General features: G+C 38.4%; 1 protein-coding gene across 2 annotated transcripts in view; it reads left to right on the top strand.

Annotated features, from left to right (window-relative positions):
* Positions 1–8,834: 8,834 nt before the first annotated feature.
* The window catches only part of mtd (TLD domain-containing protein mustard), a 107,880-nt gene continuing 100,700 nt past the window's right edge, over positions 8,835–16,014 (top strand). For both annotated transcript variants that reach the window (XM_076536322.1, XM_076536319.1), the window contains exon 1: positions 8,835–9,347. In XM_076536322.1, coding sequence (XP_076392437.1) covers positions 9,328–9,347 — 20 coding nt within the window. In that variant the 5' untranslated portion in view covers positions 8,835–9,327. The remainder of the gene's footprint in view (positions 9,348–16,014) is intronic.

Below are 16,014 nucleotides of genomic sequence, written 5' to 3'. Positions count from 1 at the left end.
AGACGAACCATCGTATTGGAAATTTACGTATCACGATCTGAAATACCGACACAAATTACAATCTTCAGATTGTCGGTATTTACCTTGACTGTTTACTATATCGCTAGATGACACCGATTGCATTGCTCGTATGATAAATAAAATTTTAATTCAAATATAAATCGTAGCTCTTAGCTCGACATTGTTTTCTCAAGATTATCTTCCGATAATCTTTAGAAAACAACATCGATTACCAGATCACACCACGTGGAGGTGGCTACGATCGTGACCCACCCTAACTCCAAATCCCTACCACCCTCCAAATGCAATACCTCATTTATCAGAAGGATAAATGAGTTCTGACTCTACTTAGCTCATAGGCTCGCATATACAAGTTCTTTACCGCAATCCAGCAAAGAACTTGTATCACACACGCACACATCCATTAACTTAATACTAATCGCATGGGTACCCACACACGTACGCTTAACTTATTTTAAACGCCGCACGGTACCTCTTATTCTAAGATTGCACTCGAATAACCTATGACGAATTCAAAAAGCAAAGGGAAGAAAGTTAGAAGAACTTTCTGTGAAAAAAGGGGATCAGTATTTTTCACCAAGTGAACCTCGCCTTCCATGGGTCAAAGGGTAGTCCATAGTGTCTTACGCGAACCACGAGACAGAGATGAACCGAAAATGCTGGCAAGAACGAGTGACACATCCGCGGAGGGTCTCCCATTTCTCCCCGCTTGCGTTTGAAGCAAGTCTGACCGCAGAGAGGAGACCCCTGCCGTGAGGCGGCAGATCGAGATGGTTCATCAATCGATCGGCCCCGCAGAGATGTGTCCCTGGCGCTACACCAGCACTTGCAGCTCACCTCTGCCGCGTGTTCACAGCGCTATCAACCCCCAATGATCCACTTGGGTTCGGAACGATTGACAAAAAATAACTGAGTATACTGCAAGCTAACGCGTACAAAGTTTGAGAGTAGAGAAGATGAGTGCAAGTTAGAATAAGAGGTACTTACAAGGACCCACACGAGCACACTTTACTTAAAACTAACGCACGCATAAAATTATCTTACAACTAACGCACGCATCCCTCGATGATCCATCGATGTTGCCACGATGATTGATGTCTTCACTCTTCGCGTATACGCATTTCATACATTCACTCATTCATACTACAATATATTACAATAGACGCAGCTTAAAATTAACTTAAAATTAACTTAAAATGATGAAAACCTTAAAATCCGAAATGAAATTACGATTTTGAAAACCTCAACTCCGAAATAAGAAGACGAAGAGATTCGGAAACTTCAAAGCTTTGAAATAAAATCACGATGCTGTTTGAAAACCTCAAGTTTGAAAATCTCAAATCTGAAAGAGAAACGCCAAGAAATGAAAAACTTGAAAACCGAATTGGAATGACGAGGTGATCCAAAAACTTCGAAGTTTGAAGGAATATTCACGCAGGAAATGGAAGTGCAACTGAAATGAAAGATAATAAAATAATAAAGTGAGACGGGGAAGAAATAAAATAGTGAGGAGCCTTAAATATTTCGAAGCAAGAAATAGAACAGCAAAAGTCTTGAAATCTTCGAAACGAAAAATAAAATCATTTAGAATTTGAAGAACTCTATGATTCCACGATGAGAACAAGTCCCGCATCCTGTACTCACATTTTCACACACTCACGCATACTGTAATACATTCTATATGCCCTACATGTACCTCTTATTCTAAAATTGCACTCGTATATGAAACTTTGTAAAAATTGCAAAAGGATAGGAAAGAAAGTTGGAAGAACTTTCTTTTAAGTTTGGGGAAAAATGACAAACTATTACTATAATCTAATATGTAAGTTGAAAAATTGAGACAAGATGAGTGCAAATTAGAATAAGAGGTACTTACAATGTGCGCAGGCTTTTCGCCACTTGTTGTGACGAAAAACCTGCGCCCGAGCCCACCCTTCCTCCCACAAGCTCGGAAATTAATGCACTTACCAAAAATTAAATGCTGAAACATATAAAAATTTATTAGCACAGAAATTTGAGAGGAGAGAACATAACTTACCAAGAATAAAATTCTGAAACGTACAAAAAATCTATTAACACAGAAATTTTAGAAGAGAGAGCAGTGTAGGAACTTACGAAAAATTAAATTCTGAAACAGACAAAAATTTATTAACATAGAAAATTAGGCAAAGGAGTGAAATATTCGAAATAAAATCGCGAAATAAAACCGTAGCTCTCAGCTCGGTATAGTTTTCTAACGACTAAAAAATCTTTAGAGAACTATACCGATTACCGGGTCACACCACGTGGAGGTGGCTACGATAGTGACCCACCCTAACTCCAAATCCCTTCCTCCCTCCAAATGCAACCTCATTTATCAGAAGGATAAATGAGTTCTAACTCTACTTAACTCATAGGCTCGCATATACAAGTTCTTTACCACAATCCAGTAAAGAACTTGTATTACACACACACACACACACATCCATTAACTTAATACAAATCGCATGGGATCCCACACACGCACGCATAACTTATTCTAAACGCCGCACGGTACCTCTCATTCTAAGATTACACTCGAATAATCTATGACGAAGTAAAAAAGCAAAGGGGCAAAAAAGAAAGTTAGAAGAACTTTCTACTAAAAGAGAAGAAAGTTAGAAGAACTTTCTACTAAAAGAAAAGAAAGTTAGAAGAACTTTCTGTAAAAAAAGGGGACCATTATTTTTCGCCAAGCGAACCTTGCTTTCCATGGGTCAAAGGGTAGTCCATAGTGGCTTACGTGAACCACGACGGCAAAGATGAACCGAAGATACCTTTGGTAAGAACGAGTGATACACCCCAGTTGGCGGAGGGTTTCCCATTTCTGACGCGCGGGCGACTTATACAGAGGACACCCTTGCCGTGATGCCCCTTGGCAGTATGGCGGCAGATCGGGGGGGCACATCATGCTATGAGAGGTGCTCCCCCCGTTCGGCCCCGCCGGGCAAAGAATATCACTCGCGCTACACCGGCACTTGCAGCTCACCTCTACCGCGTGTTCACAGCGCTATCAACCCCCAATGATCCACTTGGGCGCAGAACGATTGACAAAAAATAAGTGGGTAAACTACAAGCTAACGCGTACAAAGTTTCAGAATTGAGAAGATGAGTGCAATTTAGAATGAGAGGCACTTACAAGGACCCACCCGCCCTGCCCACGAGCACACTTAACTTAGAATTAACGCACGCATAAAATTAGCTTAAAACTAACGTACGCATCCCACGAAGATCCCTCGATGATCCCTCGATGATCCCTCGATGGATGTCTTCAATGATGACCTATTCATTACCTACAGAATAATTAGTCGTAACAATAAAAAGAAGAAACGGAGAAACAAATGCAATATTAGTAACATTATAATGTTTAGGCATGCACAATTCTTGTCGACTCAATAAAAATACACCTGTAAAATATACAATATACTTGAGAAATATTCAATTACTTAATTAAAATAAGAACCGGAAACATCTGAAAGAAATTAAGACAAACATGAATCGTTAAAATAAAAACCTGAAACATACAAATACAATGAAGACACATATGAATAAATAAATTGCTTACATAAAATTTAAACCTGAAACATACAAAAATGATTAAGACACATGAATAATTCACTACTTACTTACTTAAAATTAAAACCTGAAACAGACAAATGTAATTAAAACGCATATGAAACATTGAAAATTATTTACATAAAATTAAAGCCCTAAATGTGCCTTTTGTTCTAAAATTGCACTCGTATAATGTAAAAGTAAGTAAAGAAAAGAGTAAAAGAAGAAAGTTGGAAGAACTTTCTTTTAAGTTTAAAGCATCTGTTAATAAAAACGATAGGCTGTTACTACAAACTAATATCTAACAAGTTAAAAAATTGTCGTCAAGATGAGTGCAAGTTAGAACAAAAGGCACTTACAATTTGCGCAAGCTTTTCGTCACATATCGTGACGAAAAACCTGCGCCCGAGCCCACCCTTCCTCCCACAGCTCGGAATTAAAAAACTAATGCATTGAATGGACTTACCAAAAATTAAATTCTGAAACAGATAAAATTTTATTAAGATAAATATAAATTATTTCATTACTTACGTAAAATAAAAATCTGAAACAGACAAAATTCTATTAACACAGAAAATTGTGGGAGGAGGAGGAAAATTTTTCTTTATTTCATACAAGAATTTCAAAAAATACGAAACGCAATGAAAATTGCGGATTTGAGGAAACGACAGAACTTAACAAAGAAGAAACACTAAAACGGACAAAAATTTATTAAGACAGAAATTTGAGAAAACTTACCAAAAAATAAAATCTGAAACACACAAAATTTTATTATCCTATAAAATTATACGAGAAGAAGTGAAACAACCCTATCGAGAAACAGAAAACACAATGACAATTACGAAATTAAGATCAATCAACAATAAAACAATTTATTCAAAATCAATTCCTGAAACAGAGAAAAATAATTAACACATAAAAATCGGGGAAATTAAAATCGCGAAGGGGTATACAAATCTCGAAGCTCGAAATAAAATCGCGAAGGGATATAAAAATCTCGAATCTCAAAATTTAATCGCGAAGGGATACAAAAATCTCTAATTTCGTACTGTAATCGCGAGGGATGCAAAAATCTCTAATCTCGAAATTTAATTGCGAAGGAACACAAAAATCTCTAATCGTGAAATTTAATTGGGCGGGCATAAAAATTTCGAATCGCGAAGGGATACAAAAATCTCTAATCTCAGAATTTAATCGCGAAGTTATGAAAAAATTTTTAATCTCGAAATTTAATTGGGAGGACATAAAAATCGCGGGTGGCTTTGCTCGTAAAAATTCGAGCAAAACGATACATTTTGTATCGTTCAAAAAAACACATGTAAAATACAAAAAAATAATTAGCGAGCATAGTGACAAAATGACTGTCCATCCTAAGATGGACAGCCATTGATAGTTCCCCTCTTCTTTGGCAATTTTTGCCGGGGCTCTTCGGCATATAGCCTCTTCTCTCTTCGGCAAAGCCTCACAAAAATCACTCGCGAATTTTTACGGTAACTCGGACATTCTTACTTTTCAATTACATAAATTCTCGATTTCGCTATCAATCTCCATAAACAGATAGCAGACAGTTTTATTAAAAATAAAATTGCAATACTATCCATTTATTTCGATCGATAACAAAATCGAAATTTTATGCAATATATAATAAGTTAGTTTGGAAAGAAAAATAATTACTCAAAATAAAAATACGACCAGCGATTCTTAGAATGCGCTGTCCGTAAAAGAATGTCCGAGCAGAATATTTTATTTCACTTCACTTCACTTCACTTTATACTTCATTTTTGCAGTCGGATCTAGAACCCGACTGCGACTTACAAACTAAAAGGCCTGGCCTGAACGAACAATCGAGTTTAAGAGAATATTAAATAAATTCATATTTAATATTTTTCTCTTCTCGATTTTTCGTGAACCCCCAGATGCAAGCATCTCACGTGTGAGAGAGGAGGAAAGAGAAACGTGAAAGCTTGCTCTGGCCCTACCTACTTAAAACTAACTCATTCATACCAGAAGTAAGCTACCTGCCTGCCTATCGCTATATTTAAAAAATTGCAAAGTCCATTCTCACAAAAACACACTCCACGGTTCTCACACATACCACCCGGGTGCAAAAAAGCCTAATCCTAGGGAGTACGTCCCGGGACGTCTCCGACACCCGAGTTCAATACTACATTCACACTCTAAGTTCATACCTTTTTGCTGAAATCGATCGACAATCGACAGTGAACTTAACATATTTCATTTTCATACTCTTTCGAATATTCAATGTAATATGTACATGTAATAATTTAAACTACTCATACAATTTTCTAACTTATTCACTTTATATCATTTTCAAATGACTCGACTTGCATTTTGTATGCATTTACAAATAGAATTTTGCAAAATTTAAAAAATAAATCTATAGTTTAATCGACACAAGGTCCACGACCTAACCACACACACACGTGTAACTTGTGTCGATAATTCACTGTCAATTTGTCGATCGCCAAATATCTTAAAACTAAACCGTGTCCACCTGCCCTAACCCATGCGAGTAGCATCTAAGCACGCGCATGAGTTAGAGCATAAAAATGAACACGGCCAACAATATCTGGACCTACCAGTTTTCTTCATGTGTGCTGAAAATCCTGAGCTAAAAACATGATTAGAAACATGCTAATAAAGTGTCTTCCAGCAAAAATTGACTCTAACTTTAAAAAATTTTCAAAATGGAAAATGGAAGATCACTTTGCAAAAATCTAAGTATATCGGTAGTTTCATTCTTAACAGATTTGTGATATCAAAGTAAATTTCTAAATGACTCAAACATTCGTAAATAACTTTGATATCGAAATCTGTTTCTCGCGATACTTTCTTGTACATTTATTTAAAACATTTTCACGCGTACGTAAAAATTGAAAGTGACTCGATAACTTTATCAAAATGACTCGAAAAGTACTGTGAAGTCGGAGGGTCATCCGACTTCTATGTACTAATTTTAATTTGAAATTGTAAAGAAGTTAAAACGCGATGTACAAGAAAACCCTGACCTGAGCTAATAAATGAAATAAACAGTGTGTACGAATTTTACACGATCGTACAGTCGTGGTCACTATGCTCGCTCAAATAATAAAAATACAACCAGTTCCCGTGTCGTTTCGGACCATTCGTCCTGCGACATGATGGGAACCGGAGGAACCGTAAAGCATGCGACTCACCGATCGCTGACTTGCATCACTGCGATCGCTTTACCGGTAAAGGCATCTGAGAGGCGGCACATCTGATTGACTGGCTGCTTGGTTGATTGATTGATTGATTGGCTGCTTGGTTGATTGGCTGCTTGGCTCATTGGCTGCTTTCGTCAGATTTGGATTTGGCGGTTTGTCCGTGAAGTTGACGTGGCCTTCTGTAATCACAAAAGAACCAAAACGATTAATTAACTGTCTTTAGCCATTTGCATTTTGATTAACATACACAATTATGTACAATAACTATATTACAGAATTCGGTTATAAATTTGCAAACGTTTGTCAATACGTGTAACACCGTGAAATATCGTAAAACATTTGAAAATTCATGTCAAAATACTTGGATAATTGCTTATAGAACATGTTAAAACGTTTGCAAATATATACCAGAACACGTAGGTAACTACACCGTAAAACACACTAAACGTTCACAAAAATTTGTAAAAGCATGCAGGTAATAACACCGTAAAACCCGGTAAAATATTTATAAAATAACCATAAAACACGTATACAATTACACCATACATCACACTAAAACACTTGCATAAATATGTCAAAACACCATATAATTCAGTAAACGTTCACAAAAATTAAAAAAAAAATACGTAGGTAATAACACCACAAAACGCAATAAAATATTTGTAACATAACCACAAAACACGTATACAACTACACCATAAACCACACTAAACACTTGCACAAATATGTCAAAACATCGTATAATTCAGTAAACGTTCACAAAAATTTAAAAAAATACATAGGTAATAACACCATAAAAACCACTAAAATATTTATAAAATAACAATAAAACACTTGTATAACAACAGTATAAAACACACTAGTATATCCGTATACACATGCACAATCATAAATTAAAACACCTCACTAAACACTTTGACATATAAATAACCACTCCATAAATCGTGTTAATACACCCCCGTATTTATTAAAAAACACTTGATAAAACACACTAAACACTTGCACTAGTACACTAGGTAACACAGAGATGAACACATAATCCTTTAATTGTATCCTTGATTCGTACCGGTGAGTGTTGGTATGGCTGATCCGACCTCCTTGACAGTCGCGGTAAAACTGATTACCGCGCGACCTTTTCGACGACCGATGATTGGCGATTTGCGATGTCCAATCAGGTACGATCTAATGAACCAATCACGAGCGATTTTGAGTCAGAGCCATGATTGGCGTGTTATTTGACTAATTTATTATAATTTATTTATTGTTTAAATTTATAATTATTTATTAACTAATTTATTTTATAATTATTAAAATATGTTATTGTTATTAATATTTTTGTGCGGATATTTTACAAAATACTAAATTCTGAAATATTATTTTGTTATAGTATATTATTTTGTTATAATTATTAATTTTTCAACAATTTATTCGTTAAATTATTGTTATACATATTAAAATTTCTTACTTTTATAACTTTTCTCAACGGTTATTTTACAAAATGTTGGTTGATTATTAAGTTAAAATTCATTTTCTTATAATTATCAATTTTTCAATCCTGTATTTGTCAAATTATTGTTATTTATATTAAAATTTATCATTTTTTCGCACGAATATGTTGCAAAATGTTTGCCGATTATAGTATTAAGATATATTTTCTTACAATTAATTCGAAAACAATTTATTCTATTAATTACAAATTGTACATTTTTCAACTTTTAATTTTATTTTATAATAATTGATAATGAAAACGCTATTATCTCTACTGGGTTTGTGTTTTTATTAATCTTTTCCAAGACTTTTGCCAATAAATTGCTTTTAATTAACAGTTTACTTTACTGAAATTTACTAATTTCTTATCTTTTATTTATGTTATTGCGAATGAACAGGTGTAAGGAATTCGCGAAGGTCCCTTGCTTTCCGGCAGAGTTCGGCTTCGTTCGGTCGCGGCCTCGTTCGTTCGTGTCTATTCGTTCACGGCGTGCAGATGTCGCCACGAATCGTTCGTTAACGGACGCGATCGGCCGCGACGCTCGTCAACAATCAATGACAGTCTGGGCCGGGAGTTTTGTCGTGTCAGTAATTGCATTTTCGCCGGAAAAACTGTCTTAGTTCGCGAATCGTGCGTCGTTATGCGACGATAGTCCGCGGGCTTTACGCATCGTGGAACGCGCGTGTCGGTTGTTCGGTCTGGCAGTAAATCGATCGTGCCGTGGCCGTTTGTTTCACGGGACACCAGGTTTAAGGAAGAGACGGAGACAGCAGACGACGAGGTGAAACGGCGACGACCACGAACGGTACGAAACAATCGGAGTCGTATACGCGGTCTGCCAGTTTTTTTTGCGTAAAGCCGGCTCTATGCCGTCCCGTATACCGTATTATTTTTCCTCGTGATCGTCGTGGCGTTTATTCGTCGTTCGTTTTTCGTGTCGTCGACAAAGGTGCGACCACGACACGAGCTGTACACACGAGGGCTACTACAACGAACGAGAGAGCGACGACAGGTTAGCCTGTTTACACCAGCAACCGGATGGCGGATCACGGGAAAATGTAAGTGAACATTATCTTTTAATTAACATCGGGAACCTTCCCGTTAAACGTGACAAGGGATACCAACAAGATATTTCGTAACGGTTTCGGAACGGTTCGTTCGCCATTCGTGTCACAACCTTGCACTTGAATGTCATTTTCGCTCGTTTTTACTTTCGTTCTCGTTGACACGCCGAGACACTGTCCTATTTGGGCGTGACAATGTTTTCTGTCGTTGTTTTCAACCAACCTACGAATATCGATGTTTCCATCGTTCCCCCTGAAACGTGACCTTGCGAGACAGTGTTTTAAAGATTCTCTCGCTTTGACTGGCAAACGAGGGCCTCTTGCCCCAGACAAGTACGCTCTTCTACAACCTAGGCTTCCTTTGCATAAGGACTGCGGTAAGGGAGGAGAATCGTACTACTTACTTTCGATTTTACGCGATCAGATTTCAATATTTTCAATGGCGAATTAGGAATTTTACAAAATTTTACTTTTTACATTTTTAATTTCTTAAATTCTCATAGTCCTACATTTCCAAATTCGAAATTACAAATTTGAAAAATTATTACGAATTAATGACCGTACCAAGTACTGCTGCACCAAGAAGAATCTCGGTGTCAGTTCGAGCCTGTCGCCGAAAAAGAAACAGACTTTGATCGCTCCTTTCATGATCTGTTACGTGGTTCGTTGTCGTTGACTACGAAACGAGCATCTGATTATGGGTACCGCACAACGTGTGCTGTGTGTGATAAAGCATTTATTTACTATCAAACGCGAATGGTAATGTAACAAGTTTGTACGCGTGTGTGCGTCTGACCGTGTATTGGCACGACAGAGTAGTGACATCTGACCCACACTGAAGGTGAATTACGGCGTTTCGCGATTAACGACCAACGATGGTTTTCAGCGATACGTTGAGATGGCTCATAAATTCTTAACAGACCTTATAGATCGCAATTGACGCTTAAGTCCGGTCCACACTATCCGTACATATATTGTTCCGAGTATTAAAATTCTCGAACGTCCAAAAACTTGTTCCGAGTTTGAAAATTCGAAAGGTTTGAAATTTGTCGTTCTCACGTTATCATACTCTGAAATTGGAGAATTTTCGGTAGTCGACGTTTGTAAAAGGCGAAATTTCAATGGGCGAATGAAACGTGAAATTTCCAATTCCACGGTCGTGCGGTTCGAATTATCCGAGCTGCTCGCGAATAGCATTGTGGACGCGGCATTAGATCGATCCGAAGGAGGCGGGTAAACTCCACGGGAGCATGTTCGCGTTGCATTCCATCGGCCATTTCACTCTGTTCCTCTGGCAGGCCGTTGTAGTGTTTCTGGAATTGTATTATTCCACTTTAAGCATAGAGACCCTTCGTCGTCGAGCGATCGATGCTTGGTCACGTTACGCGAAACTCCTGCCCACGCATTCTCGCGTTTTCGCAGGCGGAATGCTTTTCTTGGCTTTTCTTCGCTTTTCTTGGCTTTTATTAAAAAGACAAAAAATTGCTCGTCTACCTATCGGTATCCCTGGAGACGCTCGAATTTCGTATGCGAACGGTTGTCGCATACTTTCACGTAAAATGGAAAAGTTATCTTGTGCACACGCGACAAGATAAAGAAGCCCGTATAAACATTAACCACGTTTTACGACACGATTATATAATAAGTGACGTCAGGCGACTGTTACAATAGCGCTAGAATCTCGGAAAGGAAAAAAAATTCATCCATATTTATCAACGACCGGTACGAACCTGGTACCGCTACACCGCTCGTTCTACGATTTCAAAATTGCCCGCCACATTTGGACCAGCCAAAGTCGCTTGGAACGATGGGGGGTGGATCGATACGACAGGGTTACGCAATTTCCTATTTTTTTTTTTTTTTTTTTTTTTTCAAAAATTTCAACGTCTCGAACGGTAGACAAGGAATAATTGCATTTAATCTTTGCGGTGCTATTACGCTTAAATTATAGAGGTGCTACTATCGATTACCGTCACGCTATCGGTATCTTATTGATATTTAACAATACATCATATCGATGGGAGACGTATTTGTACGGCTTCTCTTTATCCTTCAGATTCGTAATTTTATCGTTCAAACCTATTTTTGTCTACTGTAGTTTAAAAAGTACTAGAATGTATAATTATGTAGCGGATGTGCGGCAGAGTATAGCGAAAGGTTAATAAAGCGAGGAAAGCATTGTCGTCGAAGCATATTATACAGTAGATCTTCGTTATATCGCCGTAGGGAGACGCGGTTATAAAACGGAAAAATTATCCGCATTGAAATCGACACTGGTCGCGTGAAAGTACGAACGGAATTCTATTTCGTTTTAACGTTAATTTCGCTAGAATTAAAATTGAAATAAAATAGAGATTCGAATCTTTATCTACTGTGCTGTGAAAGTCGTACATGTTCCGGTAACTGTTACTTTTTTCGAGCGAACGTGCGCGCGCAAATCGAACGAAGCGACGCCAGTCTTTCTCTCGATAAAGATCACTCAAAACGCGAGCTATTTTTCACTGTAAAACGTTTCCCGCGATTTATGCTGATCGTTGTGTCGGACAAACGGCTTGTATATCATCGGTACAGCGCCATTAGCGTTGCTTCGATCGCGTTCACCATAATTTTATGATATGCTCTGTAATCCGTGGATTCGATCGTGTTCGTTTTAAAAAATATTCCAATTCAGTGGTATTCGTAAAGGACTTAATTAATCCCTGGTTTAATTGACTCTGCAATGTCGATGAAACGTAGATATAACGCTTGTTGATGGGAAAAATGCATACAAAATAATAAAGTTACATAGTATTGATATTAAAAATGGTTAGGTTGAACATTCACTGCTCGAAGATAGTATAATATTAACTTGTTAGTTGCTTGATTATGTGATAAGAAAGTGTACAATATTGGAACACCATGTACATGTTCAACATATGTACAACACGTGGCTGTGCAACGCGTGTTGTAATATAAGGCGTGGCTATACACTGCGCGATGATTTGATATTCAACGTATGAAGAACGATTTACAGAAAATTTGTCGGATAGGAAGAAAAGAATAAATATTTGATATTTTGCGTGGAACAGTCTTTTACCGTTTCCTTTAACGATGTCAATATAACGAGTCTACTGTATTGCGATGACAGATTGTTAAAACATTGAACGCGTTCATTTGGTACGCGGTCGATCGTAAAAGAGAAGTATCTTGGCGAAAGTGATCGAACGCTAAAATCCGCGAAGAAACATTGTAAACAAAGTTAGAGTGGCCATTGCGATCGACGCGAGGATGTAAAGGCCTTGATGAAACGAGTCGATGCATAATTTTAAATAAACCGTCGCCATGTGTCCATGTACTTGAATCTATTTCCGATGGTGTAGCCGAGGGAACGCGTTGCACAATAAACTTTATCGTCGAATACCATCTGCGCGATTTCATCCGACGTCCTCCTTCCGCGTTTCTTCCGAGCACCCAGGGCAATGTTATCCAAAAGTTTGCTCTCGAGACAGTGGCCTCGATAGTCGTACGTTACGTTCTCGATGTTTCCTTGGTCGAACTTGAACTCTCCAGCTGTAATTAATATTCTTTTCAAAAGTTCCACGCTATTTTAATCACTTTGCTATTCATCGAAGTTTAAAAATTTCCACTTATTAAGGCCGGTAATTTGTAAATGATATTCGGGGACACGAAGGTTACTTTTTGTCTCGGTGTATTCGGAAGAGAAAAAGAGTAGCAAGAAAAGGGCGGTTCTTTGAACCTTCCATGGGTCTTGCGTATATATTATAATAATTGGGAGAGGGTCGGAGGGTAGGATGAAAAAGGCAAGCCGGAAGTTGAAGGGTCGAGATAAGGCACGGTTCTGGGGTGAGAAAATGCCACGTTCAAGATGTTTGGGGAACGTTACCTGTCATTAATGTCGCAACTTTATTTGGGGGATCAAAAAGGATTTTGGTAATTGCACCGATGAACGTCGAGGTTTGATCGAAACGGGAATTTAGTAATTTAGAAATTTCGGTATGAGATCCAAAAATTGACGAATGTACGGATTAGCGAATTTCCCGATTGCAAGAAGAAATTCGTGTTGAATGATTTTTCGCGCGTGTGAACGATCGTCGCGATGTCGACGTGTACGTCGACGGACAATGGCGCTCGCGTCCCGTGAATAATATGCAATTTCTTGCCTTCTAATTGATACGACTTATTGCGCAACTGACACGACCAGATCGAGCATTGGATAATTTAAGAAGCGTCGTTTCGCGACCGTAGAAGACACTTTCCATTGTATTATTTAATGCGGCCGATAACGGCACGCAACCGAGCGTCGACATTATCGTTCGATCAAGCAGTCGTGAAACGACGCTTCTGAATATTTAACGCGATTCTATTATTAACCTTCTTTCCGTAATCAGCGTTCAACTAACTCGACTATTCCCAAAATTTGGCTTTTCATATTAGGTAAAGATCACAAGTATTATTTAAAAATATTCGAACTTCCAAAAAGCAGAAATTGCGATAATTCCAGGTTCCTAAATTTATCGCTTTCAATATGCCAAAATTATAAATCGAAGAATATAGTTCCGTATTTCAACAAGGCTGCACTCGAGATATGCGGTGTGGGCTACTGATGGCCCACGTGGCATGGAACGTGTTCAAAGATACTGTGTAACGATCAAGGCTAGCTTCATTTTAAGCGGTAAGACTAACGCACGTTTTTAAGTTACATCATTGTAACACGTTTCAGTCGTAAATTTCCCACTTTTCGATAATGAAACAAGAAACAACATTTGTGAATAAATTTTCATGTTAGACATTTGATTGAGACAAAACTGTAATAATCGTTTCTCTTTATAATTTCTATTTTATTTCTACTGTTGCCTTGAGAGGACGCACCTGATGCGTCGATGTGCAGGACGGATACTAATACGGATACTAAGTTGCGTCGGATACTAATTCAGTACCCGACGTAGACGCGTTACCAATTGACACGTTTTATTCGCAGACACGTCATTGCTCTAATCCGGTGATTATGAAAATGGTCTAAACCGTTAAGGGTAATCCAGACTCTGATACAATGATCAACTTCGTCGCGACTATTTTTTAGGGGTTTCGTGACATTGTAAAATCGATATAGGACGAGTGAAAAGTTCGATTTAGGGCACTTTGATGATAAAAAATTTGTCCAGCGGATTCGTCCTTGGTTTTTGACCGACGGAACGTCGCAAATCGAAGGAGACGTCCCACGAAGGGAAAACGAAGGTGAAAGACGCAGAAACAGAGAGGACTTTTCCGGATTTTCCGCGGTTCGCTCGCGACCTTCGTTCGCTTGGCTAACCGATGGAAAATCGCTCGAGTCCTCATTAGAGCTGGCCTTGTTCACGATCCCTTTTTTCTTTTTTTTCTCTTCTCTTCTGTCTGTCCATCTCCGTACGTCCCGCTCTTTTTTGCCTACCTTTTTTGTTTTCCCTCTTCACCGTACCTTCCTTCTTGCTCTCTCGTCCTTTTTTCTCTTTTCTCTTTTTTCTTTTTGGTTCACCGCACTTCAGGAGCACACCTATGCCGGCTGGCTGCTCGTTTTTCTCATTTCGCCGTGAAACGAGGAAACGGAATCATTTAGCGTAATCTAGAGGCCTGCGCGCGGATCGTTAGGGTTGTATGAAAATTTTTCTGGCAAGAAAAAAAGAGCGAAGAAGCGTCGTTACACGAAAGACGCTATAAATAAATCCGGTTTCGTCGGTGTTGTCCGACGATGTACAGTCGGAAGATGATATCGATTTGCGATAAAAACTAAGGCGAGCATAATGCAGCGGCGGTGGCTGCTGGTTCGCGAAAAAATCGGGGAAAAAAGGTTGAAATTCGTTTGTGAAATAAAACGATATCCGAGGGACATTAAACGAAGTTGTTGCCGAAGTAATTACCGCGTTTTTTCCCGGCCGTTCGCAGCCGACGGATCTCTCACGAAGGTTATTAGCAAGATCTAGTAAAAAACGAGAAGAAAAGGTTTGATCGCGGAACCGTAACTTCGTTAAAGACGAGTCACGTCGATTGTACCGGACAGTCGAACGATTCTTCGCGAGAATAATGGACGAAAGTTTCCTCGTCAGCCTCGAAATCGCTCGACTTGTGTCCTTTAATTTAATGGGATCATTCGATTAGTACTGCTACGGGACTGATAGCAAATCAAATTTCGATCGTGCGTTCGTTCGAACGTGTTTTTACGCGATCGAACCGGCGATCCAATTATTTCTCGATTTGTTAATTAAATCAGTGTTTCACGGTACCCGAATAACCTTTCATTTCCTCTTTCGCCGACTCTTTTTATTTTGTACGGAATCACTGTTACACGCGCTGCTACAATATTTCCCTGCTGGAATCTATTCGGGAATTTGGAAATTTCAATATCTTTTCGGCGTGAAAATATAGAAAATTTAAAAATTTTCGAATTTTCCGATTTAGAAGTATAGAAGGAAAGTCGGAGAATTTAAGTTCGGGAATTTGAAAAATTAGAAATGAGAAGAACTATGCTATGGCAAACCTAGAAAGAATGTGGGAAATTTTGAAGACGGTGGGAAAGGGTGAAAAGGGAGCTTAGCGGTATCGATAAATCAATAAATTCTCGCTTTCTACCATTTCGTGGCCAGTTATTTTTTCCTTTCGGATACCGTTGAAAGAACCAATATACGAC

The sequence above is a fragment of the Megachile rotundata genome, chromosome 10, assembly GCF_050947335.1.
Source record: "Megachile rotundata isolate GNS110a chromosome 10, iyMegRotu1, whole genome shotgun sequence".
NCBI classification, from domain to species: Eukaryota; Metazoa; Arthropoda; class Insecta; order Hymenoptera; family Megachilidae; genus Megachile; species Megachile rotundata.
This window is presented reverse-complemented; position numbering and strand designations above follow the sequence as displayed.